General features: G+C 54.1%; 1 protein-coding gene across 4 annotated transcripts; it reads right to left on the bottom strand.

Annotated features, from left to right (window-relative positions):
- Window positions 1-3,509: 3,509 nt before the first annotated feature.
- Window positions 3,510-8,711, bottom strand: RPL38 (ribosomal protein L38). Of its 4 annotated transcripts, none has more exons than XM_032429541.1 (5): window positions 8,651-8,711; window positions 8,398-8,436; window positions 8,174-8,234; window positions 4,657-4,779; window positions 3,510-3,584 (listed from the first exon to the last, which is right to left on the bottom strand). In XM_032429541.1, exons 2-5 carry the CDS (start codon window positions 8,398-8,400, stop codon window positions 3,559-3,561), a joined length of 213 nt encoding a protein of 70 aa, XP_032285432.1. In that variant the 5' UTR covers window positions 8,401-8,436; window positions 8,651-8,711; the 3' UTR covers window positions 3,510-3,558. The 4 variants fall into 4 exon arrangements, with proteins under 4 accessions (XP_032285432.1, XP_032285434.1, XP_032285433.1 ...); XM_032429543.1 differs by having other exon boundaries at window positions 8,616-8,668; XM_032429542.1 differs by having other exon boundaries at window positions 8,591-8,660.
- Window positions 8,712-17,552: the final 8,841 nt, after the last annotated feature.

Here is a 17,552-nt window from a genome sequence, read left to right as displayed (position 1 = left end):
CTGGGCGAGGGTTGAGCAGAGGGACAGTATATGATGAGATCGGGGACCGCGATCCGGGTGGGGGTGTTAAGGGTGTAGAAGAGAATCAAATAGGTACAGCACGGGGGGGGGGGGGGTGGCAAGGAGAGACTGTCAGACTGCAGGGATGGAGAGCAGAGGCTGACTGGCCCCCGGAAGGGGCGGTGTAAGAGGTAACTTTTCCAGGTGATGAAACATTGGTTGCAGTGGTATTTATACAAGTATAAATGTTTGTCAAAATTCAGAGAATTGTACATCAAGAAGGGTGAATTTCACTGTAAGTTTTGCCTCAATAAGCCTTATTTTATATTTTTTAAAAGATTTTATTTTAGGGGCGCCTGGGTGGCTCAGTCGTTAAGCGTCTGTCTTCGGCTCAGGTCATGATCCCAGGGTTCTGGGATCGAGCCCCGCATTGGGCTCCCTGCTCGGCGGGAAGCCTGCTTCTCCCTCTCCCTCTCCCCCTGCTTGCGGTCTCTCTCTCGCTGTCTCTCTGTCAAATAAATAAAAATTAAAAAAAAAAATTTTATTTTAGAAAGAGAGAGAAGGGGGGAGGGGCGGAGGGAGAGGGAGAGAGAGAGACTCAAGCAGACTCCCTGCTGAGCACGGACCCCCCCCCCCCCATGTGGGGCTCGATCTCACAACCCTGTGATCATGACCTGAGCTGAAACCAAGAGTCAAATGCTTAACGGACTGAGCCATCCAGGGGCCCCTCAATCAGCCTTACTTTAAAATAAATACCTTTATTTTAAAAAAAGGTGGGGGGTAGGAAATAGGCAAGGGCCATTTCACACAGGGCCTGGTAAGGATTTTGGTCTTTGAGGCGGGCCCTGCTGCCTGCTGAGAAAAATGTACCTTTGAAGCAATGTCCTGGGGCCCTCGGTAGGCGGGCTCTGACAACTGGCATGAGGATGCAGCCTGGCACCTCCGTGATAGGCCCTGCTGGGTGCCACATGCACGGTCTCCCCTCCCCATCGACAGCACAGAAGGCTCCAGCTGCTGATCCTGCCTCCTGAATGCCGGAAGTTTGGGGATTTGGCATTCCTCTAGTAGATTAGAGTCACAACAGTGATTTTAAGTGCTCCAGGGGAGAAGGAAGGGCAAGATACCAGAGATCCCAAGCCGGAGGGTCTGCCTCCGGGGAAGGGGCGTGTCTCACCCTGGGGACTGACCCTGAACCTGTTACCGGGGAGTCCTGCCAGCCCCAGAGAGGGAGGGGGTGGGGGGCAGGGGGCAGGCCAGCAGACAGGCTTGAAGACAAACACCAAAGCTCACCCTCAGGGCCAGCGTGGCAGCCATCTGGGTGCAGCAATGAACACCCAAACCTGCTCTGCCAGTCTGCACCCAGCTAGACAGTGATCCTTCTAGCTTCTTTCCCAGAGGCCTGCTGAGCTAGGCAGTGGAGCCCACGGAGCAAAGCCGCAGAACAGGAACAGGAGACTGCCTGGGGACTCTTAATGGGAGTTGAAGTGAGAACAGCCCAATTGCCCATTCCAAACCAGCAACTGTGGCCCACGCCTCACCACTCAGCCGGTGTGCAGCAGGAATGGGCTCACCCAAGCCAACACGTGGACCTCAGCAAAGCAGTGGTTGACTCTGGCCACCTTAGGGCTTAACACGTACCTAGGCCTCCAACCAACTTAATCAGAATCTCTGCCGTCAGCCTTGGCCACCATGGCGAATTTTGAACAAGCGCCCCAAACGCTCCAAGGCACAAGCCGGTGCTGAGAACCGTGGCGGAAAAGGGTGCCTTCTCCAGGCACGGAGGCCAGACAAAGGCCCGCAGGGTCTGTCTCCTAGGAGCTGGGGCCTGTCTCTGCACAATGTGCTGGGACAAAGGGAGCCCAAGTGGCAAGCCCTCCCTCTTCCTGGGAATCTTGAACACGCAGAGAATGGGGAAGACTGGAAGCCCCTGAAGATGCTCCATCCTGGCTTGGTCACTGAGAGCCCGTGGACCCCTCCTGGAGGGAACCCATGCCTCTCATGACTGGATTCAAACTCCCTTACAGCCTTAGAATTTCTGTAGGAAAAAATGCAACTAAATGAATCCAGGCAGTAGGCTCCTGGGGAGTGGATTTTATCAAGTGAAGCATTTCTAGACCCACACTGGAGACCGCTCACTCGTAGTATGTCGCCACCTCGTGGTCCGTCCTGACATGACCCCCACTCACCTCAAAATTGCCAAGTGCCAGAAAAGCGACCAAACCTTTACTCTTGGCTCATTCACCCTTACGACAAACCACTGAAGCATCAATACAGTTATGGGTTATGGGCCGTAACCATATGTAAACTCAGGCCATGTCGGGAAAGGCAGTCTGGAGGACCCCACTCAGCCTCCTAAGAACTGGCCTTGCACACAGGAGCCCAACATAATTCATACCTGTCATGTCATGGAGGCAGCTTTCTCTGCATCATAGGACACTTGCCCAACCCCATTGCCTGTCCTCAGAAGGGAGGGGAGGGGAGGGGATCCTACGAGGCTGATTGCCCTGCCGCCTCACAGGGTGACACCTGCTGGCCATCACCTGCCATTAAAGCTGATCTCACAGTCTTTTCTCTGTAGGCACTGTCCCATCCCTGCCTGATTTTCCCAGGGTGACTCAATAGGCAGAGGGCTTGCCGTTCTTCCCTGGGGCTGGTACCAGTGCATGGTGCTCAACAGTGAGGTAATTTCTCAAGATCATGCTAGCTGGCGAGTGGTAGAACCTGGATTTAACCCCCAAGGAGTCGGGGCTGGCTGGGACCTGAGCTGCTGCACTCATGCTGGAATTTGGGCCCTTTTGAGCAGTGGGCCACACTCACAAACCCCCACCCGTGAACTCAATGTCCACCCCACTGTCTTGAGGCCTAGGGCCAGATCTCCGGCCAGGAACCCTGGTTTCTCCCCCTAACCTTCAACTGGATTTAAAGACTGGTCTCTCAGTCCCAGGATCTCATTTCCTGTTCCCTCTTCCCTGGAGAGCTTGGCCCAGTTTGCTGGGCTAACACTCATTTGCTCTTAGCAATAATCTCATCACACCCTACATGTTCTGAAGCTCCACTTTACCTTGAGCAGCACTTAGGAAACAAAGTGTCTTAGTCTGAATAAAAAGCCTCTTGTCTACTCCTGCATTAAGAATATTTCCCCATGGTGGATCTGAAAGCAGTGCTCTGTTCGGAGGATGGGATGGCTCAGTCTGTTGCTATTTCCTAGAAGCTAATCAACCCCACCTTGTAACTACCATTTTCATTATCAGGAAGCTCACTTTACCTAAATGACTTCTAAATCCCATGAGGGCATACTGGCTTACTTCCACAAATATCTGCCTCTTCTGTGTGTTTCCATCTATTTATTTTCAAACTTAGGCTAAAAAAAAGGATGGTTTTATTTGTCCTTTGAGATCACAGCCAAAGATCAGGGATGCAAGTAAGTAGCAACCAGGACCCCCATCCTGTTCCCACCAGAAGCCACGACCAAGTAGTATTTCCCTTCCCGCCCTCAAAGACAAAGGACATTTTAAGAATTTTTAAAACTTTAATACAGTTCAAATCAGTGGGCCAGGTTCACTTCAGCTCCTTCACTGCCAAACCTAGAGGAAAAGAGGATACAAAAGTGAGTCAGCCAGAACATACATTTTTATTTAGTTACTCTTGCTTGTCTGGATTTTGTACTTAAGCTAAAGAGGCTTAACAAAGAAATTAAGCATACCATGGTGGTTTTGCTTAAAATATTAAGTTAATCAGGGTTGTGAGATTGAGCCCCACGACAGGCTCTGTACTGAGCGTGGAACCTGCTTAAGATTCTCTCTCTCCCTCTGCCCCTCTTGCATGCCCTCGCTCTAAATCTAAAGAAATAAAAATTAAAAAAAATTAAGTCAGTGTTAGGGGCGCCTGGGTGGTACAGTCAACTCTTGGGTTTCTGCTCAGGTTGTGATCTCAGGGTTGTGAAACTGAATCCCACATGGGGCTCCGAGCTCAGCGGAGTCTGCTTAGGACTCTCTCCCTCTGCCCGCCCCCCCCCCCCCGCACACATGCTCTTAAAATAAATAAACCTTAAAAAAAAAAAATTAAGTTAGTGTTTGATAATTAAAAAACAAAGACAAAACAAAAACAAAATCAGAAAGCATTCCCTCTCTCAGCCTTCGTGAAGAGGTCTCAAGAAGTTCTTATGTCAAGCTGCACTGGTGAACTTTCCAGTATGAAGGGGCAGCCTTTGAGACCACTCTGCACTCCGGGCCATCTCTGCCCCCGCTCAGCTTTTGGTCCTCCCCCCAGGATGGGCCCTAAGTCTCACCTATGCTCATGGCCTATTTAGTTTTCTGACCTGCAAAAATGGGGATGGGTACCAGCACCCACCTTGTAGGGTTGCGGGGAGAAGGAAGAGTTACCCACAGAGTTAAATGTTCGCTGTTACTAGTCTGTGTTAGAAAAGCATGGATGGGAGCGAAACGAACTGTTCTCTGGCCAGGGAAACTATTTCTGGAACAGGATGGAACTCTGAGGATCAACTATTCATTCCTTGCACCACCAACAGCAAGAGCAGATACTTCGACAAGCCACAAAATGGACTTTCCTAAACCTGGGGACAACTCAAGAAAAGAGACGGCAACACAGGTGCCTTCCACATCTCGGGTCGGCCCCCGGGAGCCCAGGCTTGCTCACCTGGGGGCAGGGACTGCTTCAGTTTCTCTGCCTTCTCCTTGTCCGTGATGACCAAGGTGTAAAGGTACCTGCTGCACCGAACTTTAAACTTCACGTTCTCCTTATTCTTCTTGATCTTGACAGCTACCAGAGAGACCAGAATTAGGAATTAAACTGTATCACAGAAGAGATGGCACGCAGTTCACCTGCTTTATATTTATGTAGAAAAGTGGCACTTTTGGCTGCAACCATGGTCAGGGCTGTGCTCGCCTCCCTGTACCGTCCCCTCTGCAGAAAGAGAAAAGCAGAAGCCCTCTGGGACTTCAATAGTAAAAGTGTCAGAAACCTACATTTCTCTTATATTAATATGTCAGAGCCTAGGGCTTATTAATCTAAACTGGTTTACACATAAAAACAGATTATCTGATACATGGAACACATCCGAGAACATTCTGTAACCATCTTTATTTTTTAAAGGGATAAAAGTGGCTCGTCAAATGAGGAGATGGATTATCAGCCAGGATCAAGAACGTTCCACCTCTCTACTTCTGGGAACCAGTTCTCTGCCTCCCCGGGGCAATGGTAACTACTTTCTTCAGGGTCTGCCAGCCACCCGCCCCAGAGTTATGTGCTAAAGCTTTTCCTTAAATTTATGAAACCCATTTTCCGGGGTCTTTCCAACTGTCCAATTCTATCTCAGGACCACAGCTCAGACAACAGAGCCCCAAGCGTGACTCAAGCTCAGCAGTGCAAGGTCTGAAGTTTTGTTGGCGGCGGGACAAGCGTCCGTGCATTTCCATGGAGGACGTTTTATGCATCCATCAAAACTCCTCATTCTAACTTTAAAAACAGGTCAGACACTCCCAAGAATTCATTATAAACGCACCAAAGTGCCCATCCCGAGTCAGGTGGCCACACAGGGGCTCTAGCAGCTCAGCCCGAGCCCCTGACCAGACGGCTGGACACAAAGGCACTCGGCCCCACAGAAGCGGCGCCGAGATTCACTTGGACTTACAACCCCCAACTCCCTCTGTGCCACTAACTCTAAGGAAAGGAGGCACGTCACGGGACGCAGCACTTGAGCCTGCCCAAGGCAATGGCTGCCTTAGCTTATGTTGTTTTTTTTTTTTATTTAAAGATTTTATTTATTTGACAGAGAGAGCACAAGCAGAGGGAGAGAGAGGGAGAAGCAGGCTCCCTGCTGAGCAAGGAGCCTGAAGTGGGACTCGATCCCAGGACCCCGGGATCATGACCTGAGCCGAAGGCAGCCGCTTAACCGACTGAGCCACCCAGGTGTCCCAGCTTATGTTTTAATAAATCCAGCAAACTGGGTCTTCGTTCAAACCAACCTATTTTGCTATCTTAACATCCCTCTTAAAGCTGAGTATGTCGCATCGCCTAGCAGCTGCCGTGTCCTATAAATTATGTGGGACAATCCTAAAAGCTCTTAAAAAACTGTTTATTCAACGCTGTCATCCTGTGCAGTCCTTCCACCTAAAGGCATAAACCCAAAGAACTGAGAGCAGAAAGGAGAGATATCTGCACACCAGTGTTCAGGGCAAGAGGATGTGAAACAGCCAAAAGGCAGATACCACTCAGTGCCTACTGCTGGGTGAACAAGCTGTGGCAGATCCACACGACGGATTATTCAGCCTTAAAAGGAAATTCAGACAAATGCTACTGCATGGATGAACCCAGAAGACACTGTGCTAAATGAAGCCAGCCAGTCCCACAGGGACAAACACTGCTGATTTCATTTGCAGGAGGTTTCTAGAGCAGTCAGATCAATAAAGTAAGCAGAATGGTGGAAGCCAGGGATTGGAGGGACAATGGTGGGTTAGTGTTTCTTGGGTATAGTTTTAGTTTTACAGGATCACGAGTTCAGAAAATGCTGTGGGAAGGTCCCCAGGGCCAGCAAACTGTACACTTAAAAATGAGGTTCTGTTACGCATATTTCTAATTAAAAATATTTTTAAAGGTTTACTCAACAAACACTGAACACTCTGTGTCCAGGGGACCACACGGTCTAACATCAGGCTCCCGAATTCCAATGCAAACGAATCCGTTGGACGGGGTGCCTTTTCTTCATGGTACTAAGGAGCCCTGCACCAATCCCCCTTCAACGGAGGGAAAAGGTAGTGTCATGTTTAATCCGCTGAGGACGGCTACTTCCTCAGAGCGCTAGGATTTGAACCAGACAGTGACTCCAAGTCCCTGGCCTGAACGATGATGATCACGATAACCTCTCCTTACAGCCCGACAGTGGACCAACCGTCCCCAGAAGCACCGGACAGAGCAGACACTCCCCGTTCCCACAGATGGCCACCATCTCAAACAGTCCCAGACAAACAGGACCCTCCCTTCCCCTGTGAACCCACTACAACGCCCTCCCCGAGCTCCCACCACGTCATCCTTCCAGTGACAGAGCCTTAGAGCCTCGGCCACCTCAATCCGTCAGCAGAACACGACTTACTTTCACAAACGATCTGATGTTCTCTTGAGAACACGTTTCGGAGGAGAAAGGAAGCTTTAAGCAGTATTTGATGAGGCAGAAAAATGAGGACTCTGGGCTACCCCCCCCCCGTATCTACCACGTAGGAAGCCCAAGCCCCCACACCTCCCTCAACTCTAACGAAGGGGTACCAGCAGGACTCCCTCCCACACGGGGTGCACCAGTGAGAACACTCTGCACCAGGGGCTAGTACGTCACCCATCGAAAGCTTGCTCTTGTAGCCTCCTGATGCGTCGTTCCCTTTTCCTTATTTATGGCCGCGGGAAACTAACTCCTACACGTGGAAAGTCAGACTACTTCCTGCAGCCCACTGTGCGGGGCCTGGACTCAGGCAGCAGTGGGCCCACAACCCGACACGGGGCACCAAGGTCAGGGTTCTGAGACCCGCATTTCCAGACTTCCACCCGGTAAGGACTCTGCTCCGAACACACACCTCTTCTCAACTAAGGCTGGTTTTTAAAATGCTCACAATTAGCCAAAGGGAACACACTGCCCAACGAAGTCTTCCTTCTGGGAAATAGGATAGAATCCCTGCTTCCGGGCAGCCAGGCATCCGCTTCAACAGCCTCCCTCGGTCTGACACCCCAGGGACCAACACTCCAGGGGACCGTCCAGCCTCCGGACCAGAAGGTCTAGGGAGGATCCAGGGGAAGGTCTAGGGAGGGATCAGGGGAAGGTCTAGGGAGGATCCAGGGGAAGGTCTAGGGAGGGATCAGGGGAAGGTCTAGGGAGGGATCAGGGGAAGGTCTAGGGAGGGATCAGGGGAAGGTCTAGGGAGGGATCAGGGGAAGGTCTAGGGAGGATCCAGGGGAAGGTCTAGGGAGGATCCAGGAGAAGGTCTAGGGAGGGATCAGGGCAGGATCCAGGGTAAGAACCACGGTAAGGTTTAGGGAGGGATCAGGGGAAGGTCTAGGGCGGGATCAGGGTAGGATCCAGGGTAGGGGCCAGGGCAGGGCCAGGGGAGGGGACCGCTCCACGCGCGCACGACCCTCCTCTCACTCTTGCACGTTCAGAGCGACCACTTACATTTGGCATCCTTTCGCCTGGCCGTGAGCAAGAAGTCCTTGATTTCCTCGATTTTGCGAGGCTGCAACACAAAGAACAGGTTCATGAGCTGCACTGACACACTTGCTCTGACCATGACTTGACCACCGCCACCAGCCCCTCACGGGGACCCGAGACCCGGGACTCCTGCAAAGGCGCTCCTGCCCCCGCCCCCCGGGAGGGGCCCCAGCAGGGGTCATACTCACCATGGCTACGGGGGGCGCAGGGGAGCGCGCGGCCGGCACCTGCGGAGAAGACCGATGTTGGCGTCAGCGGGGCGCGGGGACTGACGATGAGCCCCGCTTCTCCTCCCCACCCTCCCCCCGAAATGCCCACTCCGTCGCACTCCATCCTCCTCTCCCGCACCCTCGGTCCGCACCCAGGGTCCCCAGATCTCACCCAATCGTGGATTACCCCGGATTACCCCTCAGTGCCCCGCTTAGCGCCCGAAACACTCACAGCAAGCGCCAAGAAAGGAGGACGGAAAAGAGCGAGACTTCCGTTTCCGGGCAGTTAAACCCTCCCCCGAAGGAAACTGGGTACGGTGTCTGCAAAGGGTCAAGAATAACGTAGGCGTTCGTCCTTCCCATTGCGGCACCTCTAACCCTTCCTGGCCTAGATTAATAGTGTCGATCAGGAATAAAATAGGCAGCCTTCCTCCTCTCTCCACTCTCTTTTCCTTCTCCACCCCCACCCCCAACCTTGGCTTTGCTAGGCTTTATCCCAGACCCAGTCTAAAGACTGAATACTTAGGGCGCCTGGGTGGCTCAGTGGTTAAGCATCTGTCTTCGGCTCAGGTCACGATCCCAGACTCCTGGAATCGAGTCCCCCATCGGGCCCTTTGCTCAGCGGAGAGCCGGATTCTCCCTCTCCCACTCCCCCCGCTTGTGTTCCCTCTCTCGCTGTCTCTCTCTGTCAAATAAAAATATAAAATCTTAAAAAACAAAAAACTAAAGACCGAACACTTATTAGCTACTACTTTCTTTAGATGTGTGCATTGAGCATCTAAGCAGGGATTTTCCCATTTAAATAAAGGGATCCTGGGGCGCCTGGGTGGCTCAGTCATTGGGCGTCTGCCTTCGGCTCAGGTCATGATCCCAGGGTCCTGGGATCGAGCCCTGCATCGGGCTCCCTGCTCCGCGGGAAGCCTGCTTCTCCCTCTCCCACTCCCCCTGCTTGTGTTCCCTCTCTCTTGCTATGTCCCTCTGTGTCAAATAAATAAAATCTTAAAAAAAAAAAAAATAAATAAATAAAGGGATCCTCCTATGTACACTTTAGAACCTCTTTGTAGGGGTTTCTCACATTTCCTTCTGGTCACCTTTTCTGCGGACATCTAATCTGTCATGAGCAAGGCCCTCTTTTCCACTTAATGGAGCTTTTGCACTTGCCTCTCCCAATTCCTTTAAGAACTGGTGCACATACGGGTAAATTAGTACTTACGATACCTGACGTTTATGGAGCCCTTGTATGGGGCATCCCCTGTGCTAAGCACTTTTCCCCTGGGACCTCTGATCTTTAGGCGCACCTGGGAGAGGGGGTTCTTGTTGTTACCCCAGTTTTACTCGTGGGGGAGAATGAAGGCTTGTACTTGCAGGGAAGAGGGGAAGCCAGGACTTGAACCCACGAGGGTGGGGCAGATCCGAAGCGCAGGCTCCTGGCCACTGCTTTAGGAGACTGTGCCCCACAGGCGGGCTGGCAGCCCTGGGGAGGCAGCGATTCCTTTGCCCTTTTGGTTCCTCCCAGCTCCATCCCGCGCCTGACGTTGCTTCCTCCGCAGGCATTTACTCTCACACAGCCTCTTTTCAGGCAGGCTCCGGGAAACCTGAGGTTATCGATTTTATTTTTATCTTCCACTTTTATTCATTTTCAACCTCTCTACGAATGTCTACATTTTATTATATTTGTTTCCCCCAGATTTAATAACTGCACAACAGAATGTAGTTGCCGTGTGTTTATTATTACAGAACAGCCCACCTGAAGAGATAGAGTGCTTCACCGTGAACTTTACTTTGAACTCACTCCCCCCATCCATCCTTCCTTCCGTCCCTCCCTTCCTTCCCTTAGAGGAGCCCAGCTTGAGTATCTTCCTGGGAGTACTGGGGATTCAGGGAGGGATAAACCCACAGTCCTTGCCCCAGGGAGATCCCAAAGTGCTCCAACTGTGTAGGGAACCTTTTAAAAGAAGCCAAACTGTGTGTGCTAACTACAGCTGGATCTGGGTATTAACAGTAGGAAATGTTAATTGGTAGGAGTCTGAAGGTCGGGGTCCGGTCTGGGACTCATGGGAGCCTCAGCTCTGACCTGAGAAAAACATCCCCAAGTTCCTCAGCCTGACGTTGCCAGCCCTCCTCCATCCCAGGCTGATGACTTTCTGGTCTTTGGTCCCCGCTGCTCAGCCACAAGCATCCACCCCTTCAGCCCAACCGATTGACACTTCCTGGCTGCAGGTGCCCGCCCGTGTTGTCCCCTCTGATACTAGGTCCCGCCCAGCTTCCGTCTCCCCCTGGCACAGGACCCTTCACCTCTGACCCCTCTCACTGGTGCAGCAGTTCCCGCACACACCTCCCGGTGATAAACTGTGTGACAGTGTGAAACTTTTCAGACATTTGTGCCAGCTTTTCTTTGAAGACAAGAACGGGGCTCAACATTCTTTTGATAACTCCTGAAATTCAGTATCTCTCTCTCTCTCTCTCTCTATCTATCGTAGGTACTCCCTGCTGACATTATAGGGTTCTCAAACTGGACGCCGCATCTGAGATCACTCACTAAATGAAGGGTGGATGGATGGATGGATGGATGGATGAAGGGATGGAGAGAAGGAAGGTTGGATGAAGGAAGGGATGGAGGGATGGAGGAATTAATTAGGACAAAGCACACAGTAGGTCCACAGAATATTTGTTGAGTGAATGCCTGGTGCTTCTCCCCACTACAGGACCTACGGGACAGGGACAGGGGACAGGGGAGGGGCTGCACCTCCCTTTTGGCACCGATCCCAGAGAGACAGATGTTCACCGTCTTGAGTTGTATAATAAGAGAACATAGATGTGTAGTAACAAAACACGAAGGCAAATTTGCTCAAGTACGAAAAACTCTCTCCAACTCCTCAAGGGGCACAAATAGTAAAATAAATGGCAGCCCCTGAAAGGTGAAGCAAGGAACCTAGAGGGACGTCCACTATGCTTCATGGGCAGATGAGCCCCAGATATGGTGGTGTGGCCGAAGCCTGCATCTCTGAGGGGAGGCCGGATGCTGCACTTGACAGAAGCTTCCCAGATGGTGCTGATACCCACACAACACAGTAAACTCTAAAAGGGGCCCGGAGTGGATCCTGTAGGAGATGAAGGCCCCCAGACTTGAGAGCCAGGCTTCCATGGTCCAGCATAGCATGGTTTCTGGGAATAGACCATTGTGGCAAGTAGGGTCTGGGGGTGGGGGTGGGGAGAAGAGGTTGGAGGGGGCATGGAAGGGGGAGGGTCAAGCCCTCTGGTGGTCTCATTCCAGTCTCACCTGCACCCTTGGAGAGCCAGACATCCTCCCGTTCCAGAAGCACACCTTGGGCTCCTGGTCTTTCCAGACCTGCAAGAAATCGGTAAGCCAGACCCACTTGGAGCGGAAGTCAGCATGTCAGCAGTGAAAGGCTGGTAGGGTTTGGTGTTCCATCCAACACACATCCAGAGAACCCAGGGTGGTACCAAGCGGTAAGATGGTGAGCAAGCTCCACGGTGGTCCTCGTGGGGGCTCTGGTGGGGGAGCTCATGGTCTGCATGAGAATGGGGGGCAGGGGTAGAGGAGTGGCACCCCAAGCTGCTCTGTGGGTCTGCCTGGCACCCTGGGCTTGCCCACTGTAGGCATCAGGGCACAATGGTCCCTGGCTGGTTCCAGTCTTGCCTCCTTCACTTACTTGCTTCTAACGCGGTGTGTGGGGTTATACTACCTCTGTCTTTCCTCATGGGGCTGCTGTGAAGCCTCCATGGGATAAATGAAAAAGCTAAAGTCCCTCCCTGCTATCCGGACTTGCTCCAGGAGGCCTGGAAACAGCTACCTGCCCTGGGTGTAGTGCCCAACAGTGGCCAGAAGGGGGCGCCAAGGCCCTGACTGGAAAAGGGAAGTAAAGGCGCAGCCCCTTGCTTGCTGCCTTCTGAAACCCCAGGCTGCGAGTACTTACATAAATGACAAGTAATATTTGTATGGTATTTCATACCTGATTGGGTGCTTTCATACCTACTGTCTCATTTAAAATCTCCAAGAGGCCCCCAAGAGCCCCGTGCCTTTGGCAGCCCGCAGGACTGGCCTTCAAGCCACCTGGGGCCGGGGGGTTGTATTAAACCCTGTGGGTCTTCAGCAGGAGCACAGTCTGCAGTCCCTCTGGCTCAATGCTGGTACCTGGGAAAAGGATGGGGAGGGAGGGAAGGAACCCGGGGTGGGCATTGGGGCTGGTGCTTTTTTGGGGGAGCCAGGATGGCGAGACTAAAGGAATGTGGGGGGCTCCCCTCTTCCAGACACCCTCCGCTGTCAGAGACAACCTCAGGGCCCCTGAGCTAAAAGCCACAAAGCGTGACTGGTCAGACTGGAACTTTCTCAAACTGGGCACTACCAACCTTTGGGGGCCACTTTAGCAGTCCTTGGCCCCCACCCACCAGCTGCCAGACCCCCACAATCCTGACGAACAAGCACATTTCCAGACATAGCCAAATGTCCCCTCACTTCTTGTTGAGGGTGGCTGGCTGGGAAGGACAAGACCAGGAGAATATTCTTTATTATAATGGGCTTCTGATCCGTCTGTGCCTGTGGCCAGGTGACTTCTGGGCACAGGCCACTGTCTTTCACCCCGCCATCATTTCTTACTTTCAAGGCCAGCCCTCTGTCTGGGCTGCTCCAAGGATCGGTCTCCCCCACTGCTGCTTCTGCCTGGGGCTCTGGCCGGCTGGCAGGGTGGGGTGTGGGCAGGTGGTCACTGGGAACACACGGCAGCCCCGTGGGCCAGACGCTCAGAACCTTAGGAACCGGATTCTCCTTTTCGGTGGGTTGGAGGCCCGGTGTAGGGGGTGGGTGGGGTGGGAGAATAGGCGCCACCCCCCCCCCCACACACCTCTTAACGGGCAAACGGCCCCGTGCCCAGAGAGCTCATTGATTGCATGGATTCCAACCATTTTTAGCAAGGCCATTGTCGGCCAGGCACTGTGCTGGGCGCTTTCCGGTCAACATCCTTTCAGCACAACTTTGTGGAGCTCCAGTTTTGTGCCAAGCCCTGGGCATGCGTGACAGCACAGAACCCAGATCCTGTCTATCTCTGTCCCCATCTCAAGGAACTACCAGGCGGGCGGGGGGTGGGGGCAGTGGTAAGTCAGGGCTGTGTGTGCAGTAGGTGGGACCAGGTGGGGGCTGTGGGGGACTGATCCAGGCTGGGGATGGGGCGGGCCTGGGGAAATCCTCCGGGAGGAAGTAACCATGATGCTGATTCATGGGGGAAAGAACCTACCCAGCACCCTCGGAGAAGCCTGCTGGAATATGCAAACCCTCAAGACAGATGTGTTCCAGGGGGGCTGGAAGGAAGAAGCAATCAGACTGGGGAGCATCAATCCAAGAGGTCTTCCTGGAGGAGGCATTGTGAGAGAGGATAGGAAGAAAACTGTTTCAGGGCGCCTGGGTGGCTCAGTCGGTTAAGCGTCCAATTCTTGATATCAGCTCAGGTTTTGATCTCAGGGTCATGAGTTCAAGCCCGGTGTTGGGCTCCACACGACCTGGAGCCTACTTAAGAAAAAAAAAAACTGTTTCTGGAGACAGGCAGTCTCAGGCTCAGATCCTACGTCTGGCTGGGAGACGTTGAGCCTCAGTCTCTGTTGAGGAGGGGTATTATTCTCTCCTTCCAAGCCTGCTGGGCCACTGTTCCAATTGTGCGTAGCCTGCACAACCATTTGCGGTTGCCCTGCTTCTGAGAAACCAGAAGATGCGAGGAACAGAGAGTGCTTCGCCCGGAAGCTGGCTCTGTAACTGTTAATTGAATGTGAGTCCCGGGCAGGAGTGGCCAGTGGGTTTGCCGAGCCACAACCTGGGGAAGAGAGGCGGGCGTCCTCCCTCCCCAGAGCTGGGCGAGGCCGGCAGAGGGAGGGCACCCTGCCTGGGCTTCTCCAGCGGGGGCCCCGACCAATGACACCTCCTCACCTCCCCTGCTCCCTTCCACTGGCCCCTCGCAGTCCGCGACCTGCTTCCACGGTGTTCAGTCTGCTACCGTAAAAAGCATAGATTAGACGCTGTCCTCCAGTGAGGAAAATAATCTCAGGTGGAGGGGAATCCATCTTGAGCATAAAGGACAAGCAACCCTCCTATATATCAACGTGTGCCAGGGTGAGGGGACGTTAGAGGAAGAAAGAGAAAGGGCACAGTCCCTTCACAGTAAGGGACAGGGGCCAGCCTATCGGCTTGTATGTATCTTGCATTATGCAGCAGGAGAGAGAAAATCAATAGAACTGTCAGTGGTTCAATGCATTCCCACTGCAGACGTCCCCATCTCAGGATGCTCCAGACGGATGCTCCAAATTAAAAACCAGGGGAGGGGGAGAGGGGCTGAAGGGGTGGGAAATAAACACCCTGACAGACTAGAGGGAAGGAAGGGACGCAACGGAGGATCTGGGAAAATTAAAGTCCATAAATCCTGAGGCCCAGGGAGCGTCCCGGGTGTGAGTGACAGGAGACCCTTACCTTGTGGTGGCCTGGGTCTGGGGTCCCCTCTGCCAGGTGGGTGTCCCAGAGAGGGAGGGGAGTGTGGGCAGGCCTCTTGTATTAGCGGTGTTAATGGGGCCGGGGAAGGGGGGGGTGGGGGAGGCAGAGTGATATGGATGATACCCTCAACCTTGGGGTAGGGGAGGTAGGGGGGTCTTTTGAGTCAGGGGCAGTCCTGTGGATTGCAGGAGCTGCACGGAGACAGGGGGCAGCGCTTTGCTCCCTAACTGCTTCTTCCCATGAAGCTCTGGCCTCCCCCCTCAGCACCCCTAGCTGGTACCAACCTCCCCTCTCTGTCCCTGTCTGTCTGTCTGCCTGCTCCTCTCTGTTTCTCTGGCTCTCGCTGTCTACGAGTCTGTGTCCTGCCCCCTGGGGCCTGCTTTCCCCTCAGCCCCAGAGATGGTTGCCGTCTGCCCTCCGCTCATCAGTGGCCTGGGGGCTGCTTCAGCCCCTCCTTCCAGCCCTTGGTTTGCAAGCTTGTGGGGGGAGCCTGAGGATGTCCACAAGTTCTTCCACCAGACCAGCTGCTCTGGAGACTCCTGTAAGGCCATGAGCTGTTGGGCGAGGTGCCTGCCACCGCTGCCTGTCCCCACCCACCCCTGCTCCCCAGCCACCCCCCCGCCAAGACCCACCTGCTCAGGGAGGGCTGACAGAAAAGAAACCCAGAGCCAGCCCCACATGGGGCACGGGAAGCAGAAGGGTGCCGGTTCCAGGAGAGAGCCGCTTCCCACTCTGTCCCACCCCCCTTTGCATCCTTCTAGGTCCTGACAGGAAACAGGTGCAGCACAACTGGGTGATTGGAGGATAATTTTAATAAAGGAACTGGTTTTGAAGGTGTGGGCAGGTGCATGAAACTAGGAGAGAGATGGACAGGAGGGGGTGTCACCTTATCAGAGATGGGGCTCTGTGGAGGGAGGGGCTGCGTGACTGATGGGCTCAGACCTTCAGTGAAGCTTCAGCCAAAGGACGACCTCAGCCTGCAGCAACCTCTCGGGAGAGCTGGAGAATGAATCTCTTGAGCTCACTGTCTGTCCTCCCCCTGGTCCTCCTTCCCTCCCTCTCTCCAGTCTCCTGCCAGGGCACCCCATTGGCTGAACCCAACAGGGTCGTGGTGGTCTCCCTTGGGGCACGGAGCAGGGTGGAGGTGTTGACTCGGAGACAGTGGAAGATACCCCGTCCACGACTCCTCCCCAGAGAGGGTCAACCTGCATCCTGGGGTGGCCTTATGACCTGATGTGGCCTTGTCACCATCCGTCTCTTTTGTGGTCGCAAGGCAGAGACGGCTCCCAGGGCTCAGAAGGCTCTCTCCTATCCTGTCCATCACCCAAACAGTCCCCACATTCCCTGATCCCCCAAACCCAGGCCAGGTCTCCAGATCTCCAGGTTAATGTGCCCGTCAACAGGCGCAGACATGCTCTGGCTGCCGCTCATCCTGCGCACAGGTGAGCCCGCATGCGTGCATCCGCGCACAGGTGAGCCCGCGTGCGTGCATCCCACGCACAGGTGAGCCCGCGTGCGTGCATCCGCGCACAGGTGAGCCCGCGTGCGTGCATCCACGCACAGGTGAGCCCGCGTGCGTGCATCCCACACACAGGTGAGCCCGCGTACGTGCATCCGCGCACAGGTGAGCCCGCGTGCACGCACAGCCACTCAGCCGCCTATGCTTCCAGAGAAACAGGCCCGAAACTTCATGGCGTTACATCACCCAGGACAAGTTCTACCAACTGAACTGGTGACCGCGTTTCCAAAAGCAATTACCAGAGCGCTGCAATGCCTCCCAAGGTGAGGAGATTAGAGACAGCACTCAAGGCTGCGGCGCAGCTGGAAGCAGGGGCTCCAGGGGTCTGTGGGCTGCCTGAGTCTGAGGCACCACGTGCATGTGTGCGTGGTGCCTGCCTCGGAGCCCGTGCGCTCTTAGCGAGGGCGAGAGTCCCCCAGAGGAAGCCGGAGTCGGGGGAAGGAGACACCAGGATTTCAGCCATGGAGGCCAGCAGCCCCACGGTTAGGGTGGGAACTGGGTCACTATTCCCATGTCCTTCCTGGATCCTTCTCTGGGGTGTGTGAGCAGGGAAAACCAGTCTGTGCAAAGCCAGACTTGATATCAAGGGTTCGGGGAAGTGGCCCGTTGGCTTGTGAGCAAGGAGGAGCCGACTGGCAGGGGTCCCCATGGTGAGAAACCTTTGCTACTGCCTTCTCCCCAGAGGTTCCCGGCAACCACACCACTCCCTGTCGCTGGGATCCCAGCATCTTTGGAGAAGGAAGGATAGAGGCAGAAGGGGCCTCGACCCACCTGCTGTCTGGCTGAGTCTCTGGGAAGGGGGCTCTCCACAGGGGCTGCCGTCCATATCCTGTGGTGACTGCTTCCTCTCTCGTCCCCAACCCCATTGCTCTCCGAGCACCTGCGGAGGGGACATGGTTGCTCCTTTGCTCTGTCATTCCTCCCCTTAGATGTAGCCCAAGGCCTCTGGAAAGAGGCAGCCTCAGGGGCTGAGGGGCGGGAGGCGATAGAAGGTGGGGTAGAGATGGAGGGCAGGTTGGATGCTGGCTGGACGTGTTCGGGCTCCTGTCTACTTCTTTCCTACCTCCCTGTTCAGAATTTCCCTCTGGGCCCTTGCCGACAGGCGGATCTATTAATGGAGCA

Source organism: Phoca vitulina, unplaced genomic scaffold (genome assembly GCF_004348235.1).
Source record: "Phoca vitulina isolate PV1807 unplaced genomic scaffold, GSC_HSeal_1.0 scaffold41, whole genome shotgun sequence".
Taxonomy (NCBI): Eukaryota; Metazoa; Chordata; class Mammalia; order Carnivora; family Phocidae; genus Phoca; species Phoca vitulina.
The sequence above is the reverse complement of the archived record's forward strand: the minus strand, read 5'-3'. Positions and strand labels throughout refer to the sequence as shown.

Excerpts from the sequence above, each read along its gene's own strand:
- RPL38 (XM_032429541.1), bottom strand. Across the intron at positions 4,780-8,173 it reads CAGGCGAAAGGATGCCAAAT|CTGTCAAGATCAAGAAGAAT; the intron begins GTAAGTGGTCGC and ends TCTCTCTGGTAG. Across the intron at positions 3,585-4,656 it reads GAAGCAGTCCCTGCCCCCAG|GTTTGGCAGTGAAGGAGCTG; the intron begins GTGAGCAAGCCT and ends CTTTTCCTCTAG.